At 37.4% G+C, this 27,242-nt stretch overlaps 1 protein-coding gene across 3 annotated transcripts in view; it reads right to left on the bottom strand.

The window, feature by feature from the left end:
* CEP128 (centrosomal protein 128) overlaps window positions 1–27,242 on the bottom strand; it is a 437,869-nt gene that overhangs the window by 288,183 nt on the left and 122,444 nt on the right. For all 3 annotated transcript variants that reach the window (XM_067728864.1, XM_067728857.1, XM_067728871.1), the window contains one exon: window positions 11,781–12,131. In XM_067728864.1, coding sequence (XP_067584965.1) covers window positions 11,781–12,131 — 351 coding nt within the window. The remainder of the gene's footprint in view (window positions 1–11,780; window positions 12,132–27,242) is intronic.

Below are 27,242 nucleotides of genomic sequence, written 5' to 3'. Positions count from 1 at the left end.
TCCCTGTCCTGACCCCACTTCTCCACTTAATCAATCCTACATTTTAGGTTCTTTAACTTATAGCTCCTTACTCCTAGAACTGATGTTTCACATAAGCTTGAATTTCTTCTGCTGAGAGCAAGGGAAAACTCCAGTTCAAGCTGGCTTAAACTACAAGGTAATTTATTATCATTCCAGGCAGAACTGCTCCACAGTATGTCAAAGCTCTAGATCCGCCTCTCTGCACTGCTCTCAGTAGTACCCTCCCTTGGAGGGAGGCTTCATTCTCAGGACCATAGCAAGATAGCTTCAGCCATTTCTGGCATCACAGCCAAATATAACAATGTTCAGAGAAGAGGAACATCTCCCTCCTAGTGTTATCTTTTTTAGGAATGAGTAAATGTTTACCAGAAGCTCTCCAACAGACTTCATAGTTCATTCTTCAGAAGAAGAATAGTTCTTGATCAGACGAGGGCTATATGCATAGTAGCTGGCCTACATTAATTTTTTAATGGAATGGAATGAATTGCGGTGCAGTCAGGGAGGTAACCAAGACCACTATAGGAGCCAATTGATATCCTACATAAGTTTTGCTAGTACCACTCAAGAGCAGGAACAGAAAAACTAGAGAGTTGGGTTGATTCCAGATTGAACATCAGTAAAATGTGTGAGGTGGAAGCAAGTAATTGAAGATGCTGGTGAACATGTCGTCAGAGTAGCTTTTCACGAAGTCCAGTCTGACAGGAAAAAACCGATTCCAGGAAACAGCTGGTCAACCAAAGGAATGTGGAGAGATCCAAAGCAGATGGTAACAGTTAAAAGAGGAAAAGGGAATAAAAGAAATGTGGACAGAGGCTGAAATGTTAGAACAAAAGATCTGAACACAGAAATTACAGATGATGACAAATCTTAGCCATTGAAATTAGCTGCTGAGTGATTTGAAGGTCACTATAAAAGAGGAAATTAGTGAAGTATAAGGATACAGAGTTCAACGGGTTGCTGACTTGAACTTGGAAATCACCGAAGATACTGGCAAGAATTACATGTAATGAGACAGGCTGAGGGGAAGCCAGGTGTGAAAATCCTTGGGAAATGTGGAGGCGAAATGGAGAAATGAGTAGCAGTCAGGAACAATGGGAAGGGAATGTTCTAACCAAACACTGCTTCCATAGAAGAAGAGCTGTAAGGGAAGATTATAAGACGAGGATTGAAAATGGCTGGTGTGAAGCCAAAAGAATGATACGGCCTAAAACCATGGAGATTATAGGAACAGGAACCAATTCCTCAAAGGCCTGACTGCCCAGTATATATAGTTTTTTGAATTAACTAAAAGGTAGACAAGAAAAATTTTTAAAGAAAAAAAGGTTATTTTTCTGCATGTGAGGGAACATGCAGAAAGACTACTGGATTATACTAACATATCAGTGCTCTAGCCTTTCTTATATTGCGTATAACAATTACACATTAAAAAAGTATGCACTTTAGCACTGATCCTTCTTACTTTTCAACCATTAAGAAATTCAAATATTAAGAGACAGTATATATTACATATAGCTCTTTTATTTCCCTCAGCATGAAGGCAATACACAGAAGGAAAAGACGGCAATTTAAGATTCTTGAAGTCAAATACTATCAAGCAAAAAGCTCAATACATGGGCAAGCCAATTATTCTGCCAATTCAACAAGAAAAACAAGACAAAACCAAACCAAACCTAGGGATCATTCCCATTACCCATGTTATAAAAAAGAACATGAATTTGGAAACATTCAGAAGTGTATACATTATGATCAAAATCCAAGTTCAGATTTTTTCCTTTATCATTTTCAAAGCACATATAAAAACCAATGACTTCAAAAAGCACTTTAAAAGAAAAAGGCAATGAGGGGAAGATGGCAGAGATCACCTTCCTCCCCACATATACACCAGAAATAGATCTACACGTGGAACAGCTCCTACAGAACACCTACTGAACGCTGGCACAAGACCTCAGACCTCCCAAAAGGCAAGAAGCTCCCCCATGTACCTGGGTAGGGCAAAAGAAAAAAGAAAAAACAGAGACAAAAGGATAGGGATGGGACCCACACCAGTGGGAGGGAGCTGTGAAGGAGGAAATTAACTACAAAGAAAACATATTAAAACCTTTCCACACACTAGGAAGCCCCATCGTGGGCGGAGACTGCTGTAGGCGGAGGGGGAAAGCTTCTGACCACAGCAACAGGGGTGAGGAGGATAAAGCGGGGAGATTCCCGCACAGAGGATCGGTGCTGACCCGCACTCCCTAGCCCAAGAGGTTAGTCGGCTCACCCGCCGGGGTGGGCGAGGCTGGGAGCTGAGGCTCGGGCTTCGGTCAGAGCGCAGGGAGAGGACTGGGGTTGGCGGCGTGAACACAGCCTGCAGGGGGTTAGTGCACCACGGCTAGCCAGGAGGGAGTCCGGGGAAAAGTCTGGACCTGCCTAAAAAGCAAGAGACTTTTTCTTCCCTCTTTGTTTCCTGGTGCATGAGGAGAGGGGATTAAGAGCACTGCTAAAAGGAGCTCCAGAGACGGGTGCGAGCCACGGCTAAAAGTGCGGACCCCAGAGAGGGGCGTGAGACGCTAAGGCTGCTGCTGCCGCCACCAAGAAGCCTGTTTGCGAGCACAGGTCGCTATCCACACCCCGCTTCCAGGGAGCCTGTGCAGCCCGCCACTGCCAAGGTCCCGGAAGCCAGGAACAACTTCCCCGGGAGAACGCACGGCGCGCATCAGGCTGGTGCAACGTCTCGCCGGCTTCTTTCACCATAGGACCGCCCCGCACTCCATGCCCCTCCCTCCCCCCCGGCCTGAGTGAGCCAGAGCCCCCGAATCAGCGGCTCCTTTAACCCCGTCCTGTCTGAGCGAAGAACAGACGCCCTCCAACGACCTACATGCAGAGGCGGCGCCAAATCCAAAGCTGAGACCCTGGGAGCTGTGAGAACAAAGAAGAGAAAGGGAAATGTCTCCCAGCAGCCTCAGGAGCAGCAGATTAAAGCTCCACAATCAACTTGATGTACCCTGCAGCTGTGGAATAACTGAATAGACAACGAATCATCCCAAATTGAGGAGGTGGACTTTGAGAGCAAGATTTATGATTTTTTCCCCTTTTCCTCTTTTTGTGTGTATGTGTATGCTTCTGTGTGAGATTTTGTCTGTATAGCTTTGCTTCCACCATTTGTCCTAGGGTTCTATCCGTCCGTTTTTTTTTAAATAATTATTTTTTATTTTTATAACTTTATTATATTTTATCTTACTTTTATTTTACTTTATCTTCTTTCTTTCTTTCCTTCCTTACTTCCACACTCCTTCCCTCCATCCTTCCTTCCTTTCTTTCCTTCTTTCTTCCTTTCTTTCTACTTCTACTAATTCTTTCTTTCTACATTTTCTCCCTTTTATTCTGAGCCGTGTGGATGAAAGGCTCTTGGTGCTGCAGCCAGGAGTCAATACTGTGCCTCTAAGGTGTGAGAGACAACTTCAGGACACTGGTCCACAAGAGACCTCCCAGCTCCACATAATATCAAATGGCGAAAATCTCCCAGAGATCTCCATCTCAACACCAGCACCAAGCTTCACTCAACGACCAGCAAGATACAGTGCTGGACACCCTATGCCAAACAACTAGCAAGACAGGAGCACAACCCCACCCATTAGCAGAGAGGCTGCCTAAAATCATAATAAGTCCACAGACACCCCAAAACACACCACCAGACGTGGACCTGCCCCCCAGAAAGACAAAATCCAGCCTCATCCACCAGAACACAGGCACTAGTCCCCTCCACCAGGAAGCCTACACAAGCCCCTGAACCAACCTTAGACACTGGGGACAGACACCAAAAACAATGGGAACTACGAACCTGCAGCCTGCAAAAAGGACACCCCAAACACAGTAAGATAAGCAAAATGAGAAGACAGAATAACACACAGCACATGAAGGAGCAAGATAAAAACCCACCAGACCTAATAATGATGAGGAAGTAGGCAGTCAACCTGAAAAAGACTTCAGAATGATAGTAAAGATGATCCAAAATCTTGGAAATAGAATAGAAAAAATGCAAGAAACATTTAACAAGGACCTAGAAGAACTAAAGAGGAAACAAACAATGATGAACAACACATTAAATGAAATTAAAAATACTCTAGAAGGGATCAACAGCAGAATAACTGAGGCAGAAGAACGGATAAGTGACCTGGAAGATAAAATAGTGGAAATAACTACTGCAGAGCAGAATAAAGAAAAAAGAATGGAAAGAACTGAGGACAGTCTCAGAGACCTCTCGGACAACACTAAACGCACCAACATTCGAATTATAGGGGTTCCAGAAGAAGAGGAGAAAAAGAAAGGGACTGAGAAAATATTAGAAGAGATTATAGTTGAAAACTTCCCTAATATGGGAAAGGAAATAGTTAATCAAGTCCAGGAAGCACAGAGAGTCCCATATAGGATAAATCTAAGGAGAAATACACCAAGACACATATTAATCAAACTGTCAAAAATTAACTACAAAGAAAACATATTAAAAGCAGCAAGGGAAAAATAACACAAAAGGGAATCCCAATAAGGTTAACAGCTGATCTTTCAGCAGAAACTCTGCAAGCCAGAAGGAACTGGCAGGACATATTTAAAGTGATGAAGGAGAAAAACCTACAACCAAGATTACTCTACCCAGCAAGGATCTCATTCAGATTTGATGGAGAAATCAAAACCTTTACAGACAAGCAAAAGCTGAGAGAGTTCACCACCACCAAACCAGCTTTACAAAAAATGCTAAAGGAACTTCTCTAGGCAAGAAACACAAGAGAAGGAAAAGACCTACCATAACGAACCCAAAACAACTAAGAAAATGGGAATAGGAACATACATATCAATAATTACCTTAAATGTAAATGGACTAAATGCTCCCACCAAAAGACAAAGATTGGCTGAATGGATACAAAAACAAGACCCATATATATGCTGTCTACAAAAGACCCACTTCAGACCTAGAGACACATACAGACTGAAAGTAAGGGGATGGAAAAAGATATTCCATGCAAATGGAAACCAAAAGAAAGTTGGAGTAGCAATACTCATATCAGACAAAATAGACTTTAAAATAAAGACTATTAGAAGAGACAAAGAAGGACACTACATAATGATCAAGGGATCAATCCAAGAAGAAGATATAACAATTGTAAATATTTATGCACCCAACACAGGAGCACCTCAATACATAAGGCAAATACTAACAGCCATAAAAGGGGAAATCGACAGTAACACATTCATAGTAGGGGACTTTAAAACCCCACTTTCACCAATGGACAGATCATCCAAAATGAAAATAAATAAGGAAACACAAGCTTTAAATGATACATTAAACAAGATGGACTTAATTGATATTTATAGGACATTCCATCCAAAAACAACAGAATACACATTTTTCTGTAATGCTCATAGAACATTCTCCAGGACAGATCATAGCCTGGGTCACAAATCAAGCCTTGGTAAATTTAAGAAAATTGAAATTGTATCAAGTATCTTTTCTGACCACAACACTATGAGACTAGGTATCAATTACAGGAAAAGATCTGTAACAAATACAAACACATGGAGGCTAAACAATACACTACTTAATAACGAAGAGATCACTGAAGAAATCAAAGAGGAAATCAAAAAATACCTAGAAACAATTGACAGTGGAGACCCAATGATGACCCAAAACCTATGGGATGCAGCAAAAGCAGTTCTAAGAGGGAAGATTATAGCAATACAATCCTACCTTAAGAAACAGGAAACATCTCGAATAAACAACCTAAACTTGCACCTAAGGCAGAGAAAGAAGAACCAAAAAACCCCAAAGTTAGCAGAAGGAAAGAAATCATAAAGATCAGATCAGAAATAAATGAAAAAGAAATGAAGGAAAGGATAGTAAAGATCAATAAAACTAAAAGCTGGTTCTTTGAGAAGATAAACAAAATTGATAAACCGTTAGCCAGACTCATCAAGAAATAAAGGGAGAAGACTCAAATCAATAGAATTAGAAATGAAAAAGGAGAAGTAACAACTGACACTGCAGAAATACAAAGGATCATAAGAGATTACTACAAGCAACTCTATGCCAATAAAATGGACAACCTGGAAGAAATGGACAAATTCTTAGAAGTGCACAACCTGCCGAGACTGAATCAGGAAGAAATAGAAAATATGAACAGACCAATCACAAGCACTGAAATTGAAACTGTGATTAAAAATATTCCAACAAACAAAAGCCCAGGACCAGATGGCTTCACAGGCAAATTCTATCAAACATTTAGAGAAGCGCTAACACCTATCCTTCTCAAACTCTTCCAAAATATAGCAGAGGGAGGAACACTCCCAAACTCATTCTACGAGGCCACCATCACCCTGATACCAAAACCAGACAAGGATGTCACAAAGAAGGACAACTAAAGACCAATATCACTGATGAACATAGATGCAAAAATCCTCAACAAAATACTAGCAAACAGAATCCAACAGCACATTAAACGGATCATACACCATGATCAAGTGGGGTTTCTTCCAGGAATGCAAGGATTCTTCAATATATGCAAATCAAACAATGTGAAAAACCATATTAACAAACTGAAGGAGAAAAACCATATGATCATCTCAATAGATGCAGAGAAAGCTTTCGACAAAATTCAACACCCATTTATGATAAAAACCCTGCAGAGAGTAGCCATAGAGGGAACTTTCCTCAACATAATAAAGGCCATATATGACAAACTCACAGCCAACATCGTCCTCAATGGTGAAAAACTGAAAGCATTTCCACTAAGATCAGGAACAAGACAAGGTTGCCCACTCTCACCACTATTATTCAACACACTTTTGGAAGTGTTAGCCACAGCACTTAGAGAAGAAATGGAAATAAAAGGAATCCAAATCGGAGAAGAAGTAAAGCTGTCACTGTTTACAGATGACATGGTACTATACCTAGAGAATCCTAAAGATGCTACCAGAAAACTACTAGAGCTAATCAATGAATTTGGTAAGGTAGCAGGATACAAAATTAACACACAGAAATCTCTGGCATTCCTATACACTAAGGATGAAAAATCTGAAAGTGAAATAAAGAAAAACTCCCATTTACCACTGCAACAAAGAGAATAAAATATCTAGGAATAAACCTACCTAGGGAGACAAAAGACCTGTATGCAGAAAATTATAAGACACTGATGAAAGAAATTAAAGATGATACAAATAGATGGAGTGATATACCATGTTCTTGGATTGGAAGAATCAACATTGTGAAAATGACTCTACTACCCAAAGCAATCTACACATTCAATGCAATCCCTATCAAACTACCACTGGCATTTTTCACAGAACTAGAACAAAAAATTTCACAATTTGTATGGAAACACAAAAGACCCCGAATAGCCAAAGCAATCTTGAGAAAGAAAAACGGAGCTGGAAGAATCAGGCTCCCTAACTTCAGACTATACTACAAAGCTACAGTAATCAAGTCAGTGTGGTACTGGCAGAAAAACAGAAAGGTAGATCAATGGAACAGGACAGAAAGCCCAGAGATAATCCCATGCACATATGGTCACCTTGTCTTTGATAAAGGATGCAGGAATGTACAGTGGAGAAAGGACAGCCTCCTCAATAAGTGGTGCTGGGAAAACTGGACAGGTACATGTAAAAGTATGAGATTAGATCACTCCCTAACACCATACACAAAAATAAGCTCAAAATGGATTAAAGTCCTAAATGTAAGGCCAGAAACTATCAAACTCTTAGAGGAAAACATAGGCAGGACACTCTATGACATAAATCACAGCTAGATCGTTTTTGACCCACCTCCTAGAGAAATGGAAATAAAAACAAAAATAAACAAATGGGACCTAATGAAACTTCAAAGCTTTTGCACAGCAAAGGAAACCGTAAACAAGACCAAAAGACAACCCTCAGAATGGGAGAAAATATTTGCAAATGAAGCAACTGACAAAGGATTAATCTCCAGAATTTATAAGCAGCTCATGCAGCTCAATAACAAAAAAACAAACAACCCAATCCAAAAATGGGCAGAAGACCTAAACAGACATTTCTCCAAAGAAGATATACAGACTGCCAACAAACACATGAAAGGATGCTCATCGTCATTAATCATTAGAGAAATGCAAATCAAAACTACAATGAGATATCATCTCACACCAGTCAGAATGGCCATCATCAAAAAATCTAGAAACAATAAATGCTGGAGAGGGTGTGGAGAAATGGGAACACTCTTGCACTGCTGGTGGGAATGTGAATTGGTTCAGCCACTATGGAGAACAGTACGGAGGTTCCTTAAAAAACTACAAATAGAACTACCATATGACCCAGCAATCCCACTACTGGGCATATACCCTGAGAAAACCAAAATTCAAAAAGAGTCATGTACCAAAATGTTCACTGCAGCTCTATTTACAATAGCCCAGAGATGGAAACAACCTAAGTGCCCACCATCGGATGAATGGATAAAGAAGATGTGGCACATATATACAATGGAGTATTACTCAGTCATAAAAAGAAACGAAATTGAGCTATTTGTAATGAGGTGGATAGACCTAGAGTCTGTCATACAGAGTGAAGTAAGTCAGAAACAGAAAGACAAATACCATATGCTAACACATATATATGGAATTTAAGAAAAAGAAAAGTGTCATGAAGAACCTAAGGGTAAGACAGGAATAAAGACACAGACCTACTAGAGAATGGACTTGAGGATATTGGGAGGGGGAAGGGTGAGCTGTGACCAAGCGAGAGAGAGGCATGGACATATATACACTAACAAACTTAAGGTAGATAGCTAGTGGGAAGCAGCCGCATAGCACAGGGAGATCAGCTCGCTGCTCTGTGACCGCCTGGAAGGTTGGGATAGGGAGGGTGGGAGGGAGGGAGACGCAAGAGGGAAGAGATATGGGAACATATGTATATGTATAACTGATTCACTTTGTTATAAAACAGAAACTAACACACCATTGTAAAGCAATTATACTCTAATAAAGATGTAAAAGAAAAAGGCAAAAGTATCACAATTTATGATTAGATTATTTATATCAATAGAATTTTAGACCTTCCAATATACGTTCATCTACATATCTCTAAAGAATATCATGATTCCCTGATATAAACACCCATGTCATTGTCTTTTTTTTTCCCCCAACATCTTTATTGGAGTATAATTGCTCTACAACAGTGTGTTAGCTTCTGCTGTGTAACATAGTGAATCAGCCATACATATACACGTATCCCCATATCTCCTCCCTCTTGCGTCTCCCTCCCACCCTCCCTATCCCACCCCTCTAGGTGGTCACAAAGCACCGAGCTGATCCCCCTGTGCTATGCAGCTGCTTCCCACCAGTCATTCATTCTACATTTGGTAGTGTATATATGTCCATGCCACTCTCTCACCTCGTCCCAGCCCACCCCTCCCCCTCTCCGTGTCCTCAAGTCCACTCTCCACATCTGTGTCTTTATTCCTGTTCTGCCCCTAGGTTCTTCAGAACCCTTTTTTTTTTTTTTTTTTTAGATTCCATATATATGGGTTAGAATACGGTATTTGGTTTTCTCTTAAGGAAAGTATACAACCTTACCTTTCTGGGTTTTTTCTGCAATGCTATGCTATTTGTTTGATATTACATAGTCTTCAGTAATGACGTAGTTTTGTGATATGATATATATCTTATAATCTTACCAATATTCCAAAATGTAAAGAGCAGAAAAAAATAAATAAGAGCAATTTTTAAGAGAATAAAAGCCTTTGGCCTTCTAATGAATTTTTAAGTGGCACATTTTAAAGCAGAAAATAAATTAAGCTGGAAAAGAAAAACAGAAGTAGGCACAGAACTATTTTGAAAATCCAAAAATTGTATTATCTGAGCATATAAAATGGCTCAACAAGGCTACTTATTAAACAATTAACTCATTCTTTAAACTATAATGTGTTTTATTTGTAAACCAGTATCATTTTTATTTTAACATACACTTCCAAATATACCCTGGAGTCATTTTTGGAAAATAATTAGTCCTAAAAAACAAAAAAGGAGTAGGCTGTATTACTACTGCCCTAAGGTGGCTCTGTGATTTTATTAAAAATTAAATACTCTTTAGAGGCATTATTCAGTAAGATATTAAAAATATACTTTTTCCAAAATTATTTACAATGTATTTCCACATCACAGACTTACTGGACACTTGAATTTGCAGTGAAATATCTGTTACCCTTTCTTCCTTGATTAACCGTTGCTCTAACTGCGACATGCTGCATTAATTTTTAAGGCTTTTAAAGTGGAAATTACAATGCCTGCTGTGATAATTGTAATACTACCCTAACTGTGGCAATCACTTTAATGCTACTTCTTTGCTTATCATTAGCAATGCTAAGTGATAAAAATAATTATATCAAGAGTATTCTGGGAAATGACTGTTTAACAGATTTTAATATTCTGAAAAGCTCAATCTAGATAACTCTCAGTACCATGGATTAGGATACTGTCTGATGGCATGGACCCTTCTAAATTTCCTCTAATTAAGTAAAATCCCCAGATGGTTCTCAATCAATCAATCCCCCCAACCACTCTTCTCTCTAGCTACCTCCCTTATACCCAGGCTCATTGAACCAGCTGCCAAACCAGGCTGACAACAGAATAATCAAGGTAGAGCAATTTCCTGGGATCAAATCAATTCAGATTCAAGCCTGAAATGCTTAGAGCTGCTTTACCTTGGGGCAACTAGTCATCCAGTAAGTGTCAGATGGGTTAAAGTGAAAAGCACTCCACAATGAGTGCAAAGGGATCACTTCCTCCATCTTTTATATGTCCAAGAAATTCATACATAAAAACGAAAGCATCTTTTCCATGACAGCTCATCTGTCATGAAATAAGCATTTGTCACTCTTAAGTGCTGACAATTGATTTTATAAATATAATTGCCCTACATTTTGCTTTCTTTTGAAAGAAAGTCGACTTATCCAAATGACTATTCTTCTGGAACATTCAGATTTCTTGACAAGTGACAAATGACAAAGCAGAAGTGATAAACCAAGACTAAACATGGATAAAAATCAATCATGACTTTCCTGCTTATTACCTTAGAAACATCTGGGTTTAATTCAATGCAAAGATACAGTTGAGAATCAACATAGGAGCATAAAATCCATTTAAAGTAACTGATTATACAAGAGAAAAGATGATGTGAAATGCATACACAGATCAATGAAATGCTTTTTGTTGCTATCAAAGAGGCACAAAAGTCTTAAAGAGGTTTGAGATCTGATAATACCGTCAGCGAGATTATCAATGTCACTCACTTAACTTATAGAAGCTGCCAGAAAATGCTCCAGTAGTAACGGCTGCATTTTAAACGCTTCTTTCTAACCAATACTTAAGTTGAAATATACAAATAAATGAGATTTTAAAATAAATGCATTGGGGGAAAAGGCATGTGATATTAAGGAAGATTTTGTGATTCTCTTCCATTTGGATATTAGAGAATAATTTCAAATTAGGGAACTAAAAGCTATACTAGAGGAGGAGAGTGGATCTATTTTAAGCGTAAACTCTGAAAAGCCACAGAATGTTAAAAGATTACAAAGGCTTTAAAAAGGTTTTAAAAACTAAGTTACCTTTTACCTTGAAATAGTCTAGACATAAAGACTCTTCTATCAAGAACATCTTGATAGGTTGTATGCACAGCATAGCATTCAAGTGTTTGTTCAAAGGACATATGAATGAATGGTTGGTCACAGCAAAAACCAGTCCTCAGGAATTTGGCTTTTATACCTGATTATTCTTGTCTGTCAGTTGATCAAGAGTTTCAGATTGTTTCTCCAGCGCTCGCTCTAACTTCTTATGCTTAAGCTTCCACTGCCTAATGGACTCCTGAGCTTTCAGCTTCAGCTCTTCTCTCTTCTCCTCTGCCACCTGTCTCAGGGCCTCCGACTGCTGGAACTCAAGGAGGTACTGCTCGGCCTGCTTGGTTGCATCCTCAGCATGCTGAGTCAGCTTTGAGATCTGGAGGTCAGCGCACTTATGTCTGGCATCACATGTCTCAAAGTGATTCTGGATCTCCTTCAGTTCATCCAACATCTCTAGTTGCTGTTTCTCCCTGTTCTCCAATTCACATGTCAAATTCTAGGAAGAAAGCATGTGAGATATCAGGAACACGTTCTTGTCAAAATTAGATGCATAACATATCATCAAACAAGAATCACTAACATCACTAAATTAGCAATCAATCTAGAAAATATGATCTTTTTCCATGTATTTTATGATCACATTAGTTGAGAATAATTTTTTATAAAAATATTTTCTTTTTTAGACTACTTCATTATCCAAAAAGGAAAAATATTTTTTTTTCCAATTGACTGTCACTAAAATAGAAGGTCTTGCTGATGAGAAAAACAATGTGCATTACTTTAGTAAGAACCTAGTGTTTTGTACAACTGAAGAAATGTCAATGTTTTAAAATTTGTCAGATATCAGAGCAATTATATGCAATCATACGTAATGCTTCACTTTTTGGCAGCACCTAAAATTTTGTTATAATAAAATAAAACTCTGTAACAAAAAATGAGCATTGATGATAGAAACATCAGTAATAGATAACACTGTATGTGAAAGTCCATTTAAAAGACTCTCAATAAAGTATTTATAGATAGGTTATTTCCAGCTAAATCAACATAATGTTGTAAGTTGATGAACTTACCTCGAGCTTATATAAATCACTGCAGGATAGATTTTTAAATAAACTTAAATTTATGTGGAATACATACCTAATCAAGAAAAGAACCTAACATTTTTTTTCTTTTTTTTTTTTTTTTAAGAACCTAAACTCTTAAAAGCTAGCTTCCTCAAACCAAAAGCGGTCAATAATACATTTGGAACTTACACTTAATCATCATGATTCATACATATTTTTAATCTGAGAAGAATGGGCAAAGATGGATTGTTAACTTCAAAAGTGAGAGGACATTATATAACATTCTATACAAATAAAAGAATGAACATAATCATTAACATTAAGCCACTCTTGTAAAACTCTGGAAGGGAGTGACAAATTCAAATACAAGTGCTTCCAATGTATCCCATAAGCTGTCCCTCCTGAGCCTTAGTTTCCAAATACCTGTGGTTACAACGGTGACATGAAAATGTCATATGTCCAAGTAAGACTAGGTTCAGAAGGCTAAGATGACGCTGCAAGCTGGACAAACAATAAATATCATCTACACTGTCCTGAAGCACCTACAGAGACTGGAAACATTTAAAAACCTCCTATGACTCTAACAGCAGAATGTTCAGTTCCAGATTCATCATCCCTGAACTGTGGCTCAAATAAAGTTAAATTTCTCTCATGATTAAAGTCATTGTGTGACATTATGGCAATAACATAAAAATAATGCCTCGAAAACAAGAGGTTTGCATTTGCTCAGTTTGCTAAATTCAGTGCAGCCTGGAAGAGATGAGTCACTCCTTTATCCACCCAAACAAAATAGTAAATTGAGAACTGTGCACTTGTTTGTGTGGAAAATTCTAAAATGAGATCAGAAAACCCTAGTGATGGTGGTTTACCCCTTTGCCCTTATCTAAAAGTTTTACCACATGCCAGAAATCAGCTTTATTAACAAGCAGTAGTCAAGTGGTTTCCAGATCAACAGAGAGACACCATTTTTTTCCCCACAACAAAGACTTGGGAGACTGGTTTCACTTGCTATGTGTTAGGCAGATAATTTACAGAAAGGTTAATAAGATCTGGCTACAACACCAAAGAAGATAATAATCTAACTGTGGAGATATTCAGACTATCAGCTAAATTACAAGAGTGGATAGTACAAGGTGATGACGGACAGCTACTTAAACGGGTCTATATCTACAGCGTGGCTGGGGAGGGTCTCTCTTAGGAGGTGACATATGAGCTGAGATCTAAATGAGAAGGAGCTGGCAGTAATAACAACAACAACAACTACTACTACTACTAAAGTTTATTAAGCAGTTGTGCAAGGGATAGTGCAAATGCTTTATATGAATTACCTCATTCAATGCCACCACAAAACTAAAGTAAGGCAGTCTTACTATCTTGGTTTTACTGAAAGGTAACGAACACTTGGAACTTGCCCAAGTTCACATACCTAACAAGTGAGAGCACAGGATTCAGACCCAGATACTCTGACTCCAGAGCCCATGTTTTCAACTCTTTACTAAGCTTTCAGATTCCCAAAGGAATCTGAACTAACTCCATGCCTCTTAGGTCACCCACTCCCATAGTCTTATCCTAGGGTTTTTTTCAGAACTGTCACCTTTGAAGCAAAAGGTATGTCCAACCCCACCCCTCCCCATTATCTCCCCCTCAGGCCTCTGGCTTTATATACCAATCTTCCCAGTTCCCTTTTCTTCTCCTTTTCTTCTGATACATCTGTTCCTCATTGTCAAGAGGACGACCATTCCCTTGATATTCCTTTTGCTGATTTTAAATTCCAGGCTCTTTAACCTAATTTTCTTAATTTCACTTTAGCCACTCCCTTGCTCACATCTCAAACTCCCTTTAAAAACTGCTCATCTACTGAACTTGAACAGCAAAACCACCAACTCTGGAGGAACTACAAAAATCTCCTATTTCCTATATCAGGTTACTCAGTCCTCCAAGGAAAATCACACATGAGTATCAGGCGATGTGATGGGACACTGAAAGCCATCCTCAGTGCCCAGAAATTCTTCTGCAGGCCCCCACCCAGTCCACTGTACTATCTCTGAACCTAACAGCTTTTTACTCACTGTAGGATATAACATAGCTCCCCTGTGAGAAATAAAATTGAGGCTATTAGGCAGGACACCCCCCAAATTTCCTACATGTACCATCCTGAATCTTACCAATGGTTAGTCTCTCCTCCTCTCTAGGCTCTGAGGAAAAGGGATCTTTTAGAGAAACTAGCCTACCTTTGCTATTTCCTTCCACAACCATCAAGGGATTCACTACACCAGTTAAGTCCTCTCCTTCATGTACTGAACCTCTCTTTCCCTACTAGATCATTCTTCTCTACTTCTCCCATCTTAAAAAACACAGTAATTTTTTTAAAACTAAACAAACAAAAAAAACCTTTATCAATCTGACATGATCTTCTAACCAGTACCCTGTACTCTTCCCTTCCTGTTAAACTCCTGCAAAGAGCAATCCACACTTGATGCCCCACAATCTTATTTCCAATTCACCTCTCGATTCACTGGTACTGGTCCCGATACACAATTAAAATAACTCTCATCAAGATCCCCAAAGATAACCTACAGCCAAATACAATGGACTCTACAAATCTTTCCTAATATCCTCGTTGAATGTGGCACTGCCAATTACTTCTGCTCATTCCTAATCTCTCTTCTTCCCTGACTTTCATAATATACTCTTCACTAGTTCTCCTTTTTCTTCCTGTTTTTTCATAGTCTCCTTCCCTGGGTCTCTTCAAATATTTGGCTTTTAAATAGAGATAACTGTATAGGGTTCTACTATTAATCATCATTCCATCTAGACAATGCCTTTGGTGGTAAGTATATAGATAAACAGAGATATAAGTGATTCCTAATTCAGAGCCAGACTGATCTTCTCAACTCCAAACCTTTAAATATCTAATTACATAATGACTTTCTACACTTGGTAATCCCACGGGCATCTTAATTTCAGCACGTCAAAAAAGTGAATTTATTGGATGCCCAACTCCTAACAAAAAAAATAGTCTTTTTAAAATAGCAGTAAAGGCTCTCTGCTGAGGAAGGATAAAAATGGAGGTGGATCTGTGTATTTAAATACAGTGAGAAAGTTGGAAATAACTGCTGTAGGAAAAGAGAAAATCAACAAGAGATAAATGTTTAAAAGCTGACAAACATAAATGAGGTTACAGTTAGACAGTCTCAAATTTCTAATGGATCCAAGAGTATATAAAATTCTTCGAATTTCTCCAGCATTTCTTTTGAATCCAGAAATAAAATAAGTTCAGCATTATTTATCCTTCTGTAATTACAGAGCACAAGAATAGGCACAGGATTAATATATGCAAGCCCAGAGCTTAACAACATAATAGGAAGATCCTATTCAGTCACTCTTTTGACATTCTCTTTAATCCATCTTCCTCAAAAAACCAATCAGAATAATCTCATTGTAATAAACATTTCTCCCCCATAAATCAAAAGATTATGCTATAGAACCCTCATAACAATTCCTCCAATAAACACACACACTCATACATACATACACACACATCACACACATATACACAGAGAGAGCACATGAAGCATACAAACACATCATTAATGCATGGATAAATGCTTCAAGGTAGGCACGTATAGTAAATATTAGTATCCTCCTATGTACTACATGAAACGTTAAATGGAAGGCAATTTTCTTATTCATTCCATTATGATGATTTTCAATGCCAACATTACTGTCATACATTCCTGGAAGCACCTTCTACCCTGAAGAACTTTTTATATTTAAATTGTGTGAAATTATCTCAGCTACTAAAGCTGGTTAAATTTCATATTACTTAATTAAGCCCATTATTTATTTCTCACTATGTAAGTAACCATCAAAGATAAGAACAATCCAGAAACACACTTTTTACCAAGAATTCCTTCCAGTTGGAGGGGAGGAAAAAACTTTAGGATCGTAAAGGGAACCTTTTTAGTTTCTGTGGCTGGGCCTGAGAATTAAACTAACATAAGACAGATTAACAGGAGAAAAGAACATGAATTTTATTTAATACTTTTATGTATACATAGGAGCCTTCACAGAAAAAAGAAGATGCAAAGAAGTGGTTGGGACTGAGCGCTTATATACCTTTTTAACAAAGAATTTATGGAGAGATGACAAGACAAAGGAAAAGGGATTTAATAGTGGGAAAGTGACTAGGAAATATATGGGGGAATGAAAGATAAGGGTTATTTTAGGTTTGTTTGTACAGATCCATTTTGGCATCAACTCCCAGTCTTCAATGATGACAGTGTTCTTCTCTTCCTGGTACAGAGAGAGCACCTTCCTCATGGGAAATACTGACCTGCTTTTAGGTAGAAACAGGAGGTCAGAGAGCCCTTCCTGCATCTCCTGGTTCTCAAGTGCCCTTGGCTGAAAATACTCAATATGCCGAAGCGGCATGTTTTCAGGTGGCATGTTCTGATTCCCTTCACAGTACGTTACCAAAAGATCTATAAAAGCTCCAACTTACTAAAACTTCATACATTTGAACGGATTTCTTTTCTCTTTCCTTCTTCAGGTGGGAAAATATATTAATGGGTAGTTGTGTTGAGGGTCTCAGGTTTGGTGATAGCTAGAAGGGTTCACAGAACTAGAAGCATATTGAAGCATATAGTTGTACTTATGGTAAGATTTATCAGAGTGAAAAAATACAAGGCAAAATCAGCAAAGGGTAAAGGACATGCAGTGAAGACCAATGGAAACCAGCTGCAAGCTTCCAAGAGTCTTCTCCTTCCCAGCGGAAACACACAAGACATGCTCAATTCTTCCAGCAGTGAATTCTGACAACACGCGTGAAGTGTTGTCTACCAGGGAAGCTCATCAGAGACTCAGTGCCCATAGTTTTAATTAGGGGTTAGTCACTTAGGTACTGTCTGTCTAGTATGTAGCAAATTTCCAGACTCCCAGAAGGAAAGCAGGTGTTCAGCATAAACCACATTTTGTTTGTACAAAAGGTCCAGTCACAGTGAACTACCCTTATCATTTAGGAAAGGTTTCATATCAGTGTAGAGAAATGATTATCACTCAAGTTCCTAGATGCCAGACAAGGGCCTACCTTGCAAGCAGGTAGGCTGAGGAAATTTCCTCAGGAGGCTGAGGAAATCTGTCTCAGGCCTATTAAGTTAACTCTTCTCTTCCCAGTAGTAAAATGGCCAAAGAACAGAAAGGAAAAAAGATAATAATGCCCTAAATAAGTTCTTAATTAAAAAACAATTAACTATAAATAATACCTGTAAAACAATGCATTTAGAAGTTGATAGAAAAGAACCCTCTCCCTTTAAAATTGGTTGGCTTTGGCTGCCACTGGCTCCCTCTTTAATAGCTGCAGTGGTTGTACTCAAATTCTAAGAAAATTACAGATGACCTACTCATATGAATAAGGCATTAAAACACAAATAGAAAAAAAAAGAGAGATATTCTATTAAAAAAATAATGTAGATAGGACCCACCATAAATTCTAGCATTAACGGATCACACATCTAAGATCATAATTTTACTTATTTTGATTACAAGGGATATTTATCAAGTTGAAATTACAAAAGTGGAAAAATTGGATAAGGTAGGAGAATAATGGAGCAAGTATACAGAATAAAGAAATCAGCTCTGTCTAGCATACAAAAATCTTTCCACCCACCTTCTTCCCATTATCTCATATTCATGAAGAAGAATTGCTAAGCCTACATTCAAAACATTTTCCATGAGGAATTAATTAAGGGAGAAAAAGTGGACTATGGTGTAAGTGGCAACAATGATTATCTGTTCAACGATGTAACTAAAATACAACAAAATACAATTTCTCCTCTACTCTTAATTGACAGTCAACACACACAAAAGATTAGGCACCTTAGTGAACACTTAAAAGTAAAAACCTGAAAGAAGATGTGGCACATATATACAATGGAATATTACTCAGCCATAAAAAGAAACAAAATTGAGTTATCTGTAGTGAGATGGATGGACCTAGAGTCTGTCATACAGAGTGAAGTCAGAAAGAGAAAAACAAATACCATACGCTAACACATATATATGGAATCCAAAAAAAAAAAAAAGTCATGAAGAACCTAGGGGCAGGATGAGAATAAAGACGCAGACCTACTAGAGAACAGACTTGAGGATACAGGGAGGGGGAAGGGTAAGCTGGGACAAAGTGAGAGAGTGGCATGGACATATATACACTACCAAATGTAAAACAGATAGCTAGTGGGAAACTGCTGCATAGCACAGGGAGATCAGCTCGGGACTTTGTGACCACCTAGAGGAGTGGGATAGGGAGGGTGGGAGGGAGGGAGACGCAAGAAGGAAGAGATGTGGGGATGTATGTATAGCTGATTCACTTTGTTATAAAGCAGAAACTAACACACCATTGTAAGGCAATTATACTCCAATAAAGGTATTAAAAAAATAAAATAAAATAAAAGTGAAAACCTGCCCCAAATAAGCCAGGGTACAGTGAATGGCATTTATTTTAAATAAACATTTCCATATACAGTATTATGTACTTCATGTGGAAACTTGTAATGGCAATGAGAAAACAGCTAGACTTAAAAGACTCAAAAGTAACACCTATAGGGAGACGGTGGCATACCACGGAAAGAGCATGGCTTAAGTTCAAATCCCTGCTCTGCCAGTCTATGACCTTAGAAGAACTGCTTACTATCTGTGAACCAAAGTAACAAGTGAATTTATAAAATGGGCTCAGTAACATTTACACCACAGAACAATGATGACCTACATGAGATCACTTAGATAAAACAGCTGGAAGAGTGACTGGCACATTTCAGGAACTCAACAATGATAGCTCGTTATAACTAACTAGAAACAATGTTAGAATTGAAGAAGCAATCCAATGCCTACATTTTAGAGATAAGGAAATGGAAGGCAGCAGAAGATAAAGTGATCAATCCAAGATAAGGGAGATAGTTTTCAGCCACAGGTCCCTAATATTCAAACCAATATTGATCCCACATCAGTATATTACTGACTTGGATACTAGCCAACCTTCTTAATAATTAAATAAGTTGCCATGCTCCTTCCTGAGACAGAAGGAAATCCTGAATAGGAATTATACAATCTCTGATGCATAGAAGTTTCTAGAACTTTTTCTGAAACAGAGAGAAAAACCACAGGATAAGGTTGACTTGGGTTAAAAAAAACCAGAAAAGTACTGTAAGAGAAATACTGATTGGGGCAAATATGACCAAGCAGGACGGAAGCAATATCAAGGGTAACTACTAGAAACAGGATTTAAGTTTGTAAATTTAAGAGAAACTATTCTGATCAGCAAGACCTCATAAAGAAGGAGACAAAGTAAGGACACAATGGACAAACTAAAGTGTAAAGAAGAGAAAAGACCGGGTCACTGATGGAAAGGAGATGAGCATCCATGCCCAATGATAGCATGCGCAAGAGCCGCAGAGTGGCCGAGCCATCTGAGGCTGCCCATGAAGAGCAATAGCTCAAGAGGGCTAAAGAAGACTGGAAGATGAGTTGAGAAATCAGGTTGCGGGGATGCCAAAATCCAGTTTAAGCTTTCAACAGTTTTTAAGCAAGGGTGTAACATGATCAGACATGTGCTTGAGAAAGATTAATCACCAAAGGACATTATCCTAACATTAGGATAGTAAAATATTAGAGCAACATTAAAAATCATTGAAGATCATCCTTTTAAAGCAGGAAAGGACTTTGAGAACCAATTCTTCTCTCATCTAAGTTCAATTTCAGCAATCAAATTCGATGGAGCTGGTTTACAACAGACAAGAAGGAACAGTGGCATTTAAGAGGCAAGAAAAAAAAAAAAACACTATTGACACTTGTCAGTCTTCCTAAAGAAAATACAGATATATTTCCCTTCAGTCCAATAAACACTTACTGCATTCAGCAACAACCAAGCTGCCAAGACACAAAGCTGAGTAAGACAGTATGGTTCTATGTTCTACTCCTCTGGAGAACCATACAGCCTAGTTGGGGAAACAGACATGTAAGTTATTTTGAATAAATGCGATAAATATGAGCAGTTCTTTCTTCTCTATTTCAAATTTTGCCTCTTCCCCATTTATGCTACCAAATATATACTTATGTTTTATTCTTCAATGTCTTTATCTGATTATGTAATGTTTTCTAACAATAATTATTTGTCCAAAGAAAAGAGCCCCGAACAACATTAGGGAGTGACAAAGGGAACAAAAAGAAGATAATTCAAAGTTGCTGCTGAAAGTAATAAACAGAGAGTGAGAAAGAGAGGGAAGGATGGGGAAGAGAGAGACAGAAACGGAGATAGAGAGACAATGAATGCTCATGCCAGCCAATCCCAGAACTCAAACCACCAACAGCACTAAGGCAAGAGTATGCCTAGCACTCCTGCCCTGTTTCCCTCTGATGCCTTCTTTCAAGATGGACATGCCCTTAACATTGGTGTTGGTAGGGGAAACGGGATTGAAAGGAGTATGGGGAAGAGGAAAAAGATTAACAAGAAAATCTGATCAATAAGACACCTTTCCCAAATATTCACAAATAAAGCCTTCTGTAAGAATTCAAATAATTTGATTCTGTAATGTTTGGAAAAAATACCAAAATAGGGGCAAGCCAAGTGGAAATACAATCATGTGTAAAGACTCTATTTACTAATGAAAAATACAATAGTTGTACCTATACATACACACTTTTTAGTGTGCTAAACACACGCACTGTAAAATTATGTGGTGTTTGTATTATACTCATTTTACCAAAAATAAAGAATATTTTAAAATTTTAATTATTATAGAGATTAAGAATTTTTACATCTTGGCATCAATGACAACTTCATTTTAAGCATAAAATATTTTGGTTTAAAAACACTTGGTTGGAAACACAACTCTTAATTATAATATTTACCATTTAAAAACACACAAACCACAACAGAATAATCTGTTTTACAATACAGTTCCTAGAAACCCAATAGAATAAAAGTAGTAACTGTTTGAATGTGCCAAAGTGATACACTGAAACAAAAATGATGTTTAAAGCATAAAGCTGAGTTCATTACAAGGGAAAAAAAACAGTGACATTAAAGCTAATAAATAACAAGCCTCAAGTAGAATACCATTTGAAATAGAATTCAGTTAATCATCTTTAACACTATGTGAACAATGTATTTGTTCACTAATTCCAGCCCAAAATATGACTTCCTTAAAGCAGGGACAAGATGAAAATGTTGACTGAAGAAAACAGTAACATTATATCCAAAACGAGATGCAAAGAGCCCAGTGAGGAAGGTGATTAATTCAAGTAACAGGAAAAAATATTAGAATTTTATATTTTTTGTTTTTATTGAAATTAAACTCTTTTCCAGCATGTTGGAACATTTTTGTTTTCATGTGACCAGTTAATTGTATTCATAGATGATTTAGTTTCAACTAAAATGGACAGGAAGCTTTAAAAAAAAAAACTGTAAAGAAGGGCTTCCCTGGTGGCGCAGTGGTTGAGAGTCCGCCTGCCGATGCAGGGGACGCGGACTCGTGCCCTGGTCTGGGAAGATCCCACATGCCGTGGAGCGGCTGGGCCCGTGAGCCATGGCCGCTGAGCCTGTGCTCCACAACGGGAGAAGCCCATGTATGCAAAAAAAAAAAAAAAAAAAAAAAAAACTATAAAGAAACTACAGGTTGAATATAACATTACTAATGCATGGATATGTGTTTGTAAATGTGATATTAGGTCTAACATGAATTCAACCTGTGTTTGCTAAGTACCACCAGGTTAGGCTCAAAAGCTATGAAAAAGATAAGGCAAGGTCATGTTTCTCAACAGAAAGAAAAACCTGATTACTGCACTGTTGTGTATGACCCAATAGTAGTCAGCCTCTAGCCCCACTTCCTAATATACTCTCCTGTTCCATGGAGGCTACAAAACCAAATGCTCAGCACTCCCTAGAGCTAGGTTCCAGGGGCAAATCAGATGCAATGCAGAGAGATTTAGAGATTTAGAATGTGGAAGAGAGGCAGGGACCATATACTTGCTAATTTGGCTTTTTACTTCTTGCCAGCAAGGTCATAAAAGATAAAATTTATTCTGTTCTGTAGTGAATCTCTCCCTTTGTGCTATCCATCCTTTCTTGGAAGCCTAGGCAGGGCCACATCTGCCAACATTATAAACAACTATTGTATAAAATACCTAAAGCAGTTCTATTTCCCATACTAAACCCTAACTGATATTATAAAGTTTTGCCTTTACTGAGTAAATAAAAGAACTAACAGATTTAATAGGATTTCACCAGAAATTCTCAGATTCTCAATTAAGCCATGCCCCAATCACCTCTACTGGGAAATTAACTTGACATATTCTTACATGTCTTGATGAACTCATTCATTTCAGCATAATTCAGGTGTTTTATGAACAGATACCGAGAGGACAACTAATCAATTTTCCACAGTAGGAAGAACTAAGGCAAGTCTCTTTTAATAAAAGAACTCAAATCAATCAAAACAAGTGTGGTAGCACCGAAATATACCTACATGCAGTTAAAATAGGCCACCACTCATTGGGATCATACTATTTAAAACTTTTTTTTTAAGTCATGATTGGTTAAAATCTATGAGTCAATTATTTTTAACTCAAGCAAAACACGTATTAATAATCTTTAAAAACTGCTTCAAACCCTTAATGAGTGAGGGATCAGCCACATAAAACATCAGGGGCCATTATGGTAACCATGTCACAAATATTCTTCCTTTAAAAACATTAACTTTCTGCCTTTTCTATCATACTAATTTTGACCACATATACTATTATCATTTTCTTTTCCCCCAATGAAGCAGAGACACACAAAGGATATTACTTCCAAATAATAGGTTCCTCAGTCTTTCTCAGTGATTAAAAATAATTATTTCTCCACAAGTCCTATGAGAACATACCTGCTTCATACAATTACAGTTTCCTTGTACTTTTTAATGAAACATGATACTAAGCTTAAGCAAAGTACACAAAGTAATGTTCAATTAATTAAATACATTCATCTCTTTGTGAAGAAATAAAATATTAACTTCTGCTTCATTAGCAGTGATGTTCACTACACGGAACATTTTAAATACACATTTCTTCAGAGCGTTTAACTTAAAACACGGGGGGACATATAATTATCATCTAAGGCCCCAGCAACACACTAGGGGAATTCTGACCCTGGCACACATATCTCAAAGTACATTTGCGTTTTCTTAATTTTTCTCATACTCTGTAGACTGATAAATTTAACTCTGCAACTCTGATGTTTAAAGTAGGCACTCTGGGAAAAGAAAATTTGAATATAGATAGGATAAAACTGTTCTAAGCAACTGCTTTAAGCAGATTGGTATTTGGGACAACCCTTGTTGGAGGTGGAACAACCTGTGGTTACACACTTGCTATGAAATGCAACAGCCCAAAGCAGGTATCAGAGAAAGATGTTCACCTGTGACTTTCCAGTGTTGGTGTGGCAGCTTAGAGGATGAAGATAAATTATGTAGTTCAACTAAAGAAATATTATTCCTAATTATATGACATATCATGAAGAGGAGAAACTAAGTGTAACATAGCACAATACTATTGCTCTACATCACTATAGAGCATTACGATTTATTTGAAACAGATCAGACACATTGTTTTATATGATACAATAACCTTGTGCAATTGGGAGAAATCAATTTTTCTATTTTAGACAGGAGGAGAAAAGAGAAGCTAAGGAAAGCTAAATGAGAAAAAAGAGGCCTATTTTCTTTTTGTAAAGTAAAGTATTTTGAACAAAACTAATGATCCCTTGAGATACCACCTCACACCCATTCAGGTGGCTACTACTTTAAAAAAAAAAGAAACCAGAAAACAGAAAACAAGTGGTGGAGAAATTGGACGTCTGTGCACTGTTGATGGAAAAATAAAATGGTACAGTGGCTCTAGTAAACAGTATGGTGGTTCCTCAAAAGATTAAACACAGAATTACCATATGATCCAGCAATTCCTCTTCTGGGTATGTACCCCAAAGAACTGGAAGCAGGTCTTGAAGAGATGTTTAGATACCCATGTTCAAAGCAGCGTTATTTACAATAACTAAAATGTGGAAGCAACCCAACTATTCATCAACTGATGCATGGATAAGCTATATATATATATATACACACACATATATATATATATACACACAATGAATATTATTCAACCTTAAAAAGGGAGGAAATTCTGCAATATGCTACAACATGGATGAACCTTGAGGATATGAGGATATTATGGTAAGTGAAATAGCCAATCGCAAAAAGACAAATACCATATGTCTCCGCTTACATGAGGTATTGATATTTAGAGTAGTCAAAATCATAGACAGAAAGTATAGTGGTAATTGCCAGATGCTGGGGGGAGGGGAGAATGGGGGGTTACTGTTTTAATATGTGTAGAGTTTCAGTGGGGATGGGGATGGATGATGTGATAGCTGCACAGCAATCTGAAAGTATTTAGTACCACTGAGCGGTTCACTGAAAAATGGTTAAGAAGTTAAGTTTTACATTATGTGTACTTTACCACAAAAAAGGAAAAATAAAAATAATCCCTTTTTTAACTATGGTAGACATAGAAGGGGATGGCTTTGAGAAATGCTTCTATAATCAGCCCCTCAATAAAGTCAAAGAATATGATCCTCCCCCCACACAGCCAGACCACATTCAGACAATCAAAGTAAAATCAGTGTGTTTTCTATACCAATGAGAATTCAAGATATGGCTCCTAAGCCAATTTCATACCATCTAATCACATTGCCACCTGTTAATTCCACTGATATTTAAAGTTCAGTAAAATTAAAAATTCAGTCACACTGACCTCATTTCAAGTGCTCAATACGTACATCTGGCTAACCTGTGTGGACAGTGCAGATACAAAACATCTCTATCACTGCTGGAGGGCTACTGGACCCTGCTAACCTAGAGCAACCACTCGATGTTTTTTCTAATTTTTCTTATCCTTTATATATACAGGTAGAGCCTTTGTTTCTAATGTTGATCATGTACATTCTCTTTTCTAAGTTTAAAACAAATTGCATAAATTTTACTTAAGAGTGAAAAAAAATTTTTGTTCTCAATAAAAATAAATACTTAGGACAATATGTTTTGTGGGAGCAATGTGACTGAAAATGATTCACTGGGTTCTTTTGTTTGTTTTTGGTTTAGCTTTAAAGCTCTGGTCAAAGTTCATTTTATTTTGACATTTGATTTTGTGTCTTAACTGAAATATATCACTTCTTAATGTTAGTAATTTATCTATATAGCCTGTTGGATTTTTAAAATATCAATTGGAAATAAAGACAGCATAATTAATTCCTTTCCAAAGAGATACCTTTCTTTTTCCTTTCATTATTGCCTGGACCAGGAGTCCCAGTATGTTGCTGAATAAGAGGGAAGTGCTTGCCTCATTTACAACCAATAATTCACTGTTAAGCATGGTGTTTGCTATAGGTTTTCAGTAGGTACTCTGCAGTATCAAGAAGTTTCCCTCTCTTCCTTTTAACTAAGAGTTTCCCTAATTAATGGATGTTAAATTTTCATAAGTGCTTTATCTGTTGAGGTAATAATGGTTTTTTCCTCTTATGCTGGTTACTCTACAAACTTTATTTAAATCAACCAGGCGCTACTGGAATAAACCAAATATACACAAATGATATATAAAGATGACACAGGTCCTAACTTGGATACATGTACTGTAAATATTTCCTCCCAATGTAGCTTGTTTTTTTCATTTTCCTAATGGTACCAAGCATAAAGCAGAAATCTTTAACTCTGTCAAAATCAAATTTATATATTTTTTCATTTATGATTCATGCTTTTGGTGTCCTAGTAAGAAATCTTTGTTTACCGGACGCTGTGAATGCTTTCATTTTCTTCCCCTGTATTAGTTATTTATCCATTACTCTTCTTTTAGTGGTTACCCTAGAGATTTCTATATGCAACCTCGACTTATTAACATTTAGATTAGTAATTTTACAACTTTCTTCATCTTAGAACCAAGGACTTTAAAAACACTTCAACTTAATGTACAATTCCCAAATTAAGCAGTATTATTGATGTCATTTTAATTTTCTAAATAATTTAAATAAGATATTATTACAACTGGTTTCAAGTCAATATTCATTTAGACTTTTCCCAAATTTTTACCTCACGTATTGGTCTTCACTCGCTGCTACATTTTTCTTCTTTCCTCTTCAAAAAATTACCTTGACCGTATCAGTTCTGCTAAAACTGAATTCATCAGTTCTTGCTGTCTAGAAATATCTTTACTTCATCTTCAGTTCTGAAGAATATTTTCACTGGGTATGGATCTAGATTGGCAATTATTTTACTTCAGTACTTTGAAGACATCTTCCTATTCTTCTAGTTTCCATTTTGATCATTTATGGTAATACATCTTCTTTCCCCTCTAGCTGCATTTGAGGTTTTCCCTTTCTCTTTGGTTTTACTAATTTTACTATGACATGTCTAGTTGTGATTTTTATTGTATCTGTCCTGCTTGGGATTCTTAGGACTTCT

Source organism: Pseudorca crassidens, chromosome 1 (genome assembly GCF_039906515.1).
Source record: "Pseudorca crassidens isolate mPseCra1 chromosome 1, mPseCra1.hap1, whole genome shotgun sequence".
Lineage (NCBI taxonomy): Eukaryota > Metazoa > Chordata > Mammalia > Artiodactyla > Delphinidae > Pseudorca > Pseudorca crassidens.
Note: the sequence above shows the minus strand (reverse complement) of the source record. Positions and strands in the feature narration are given on the sequence as shown.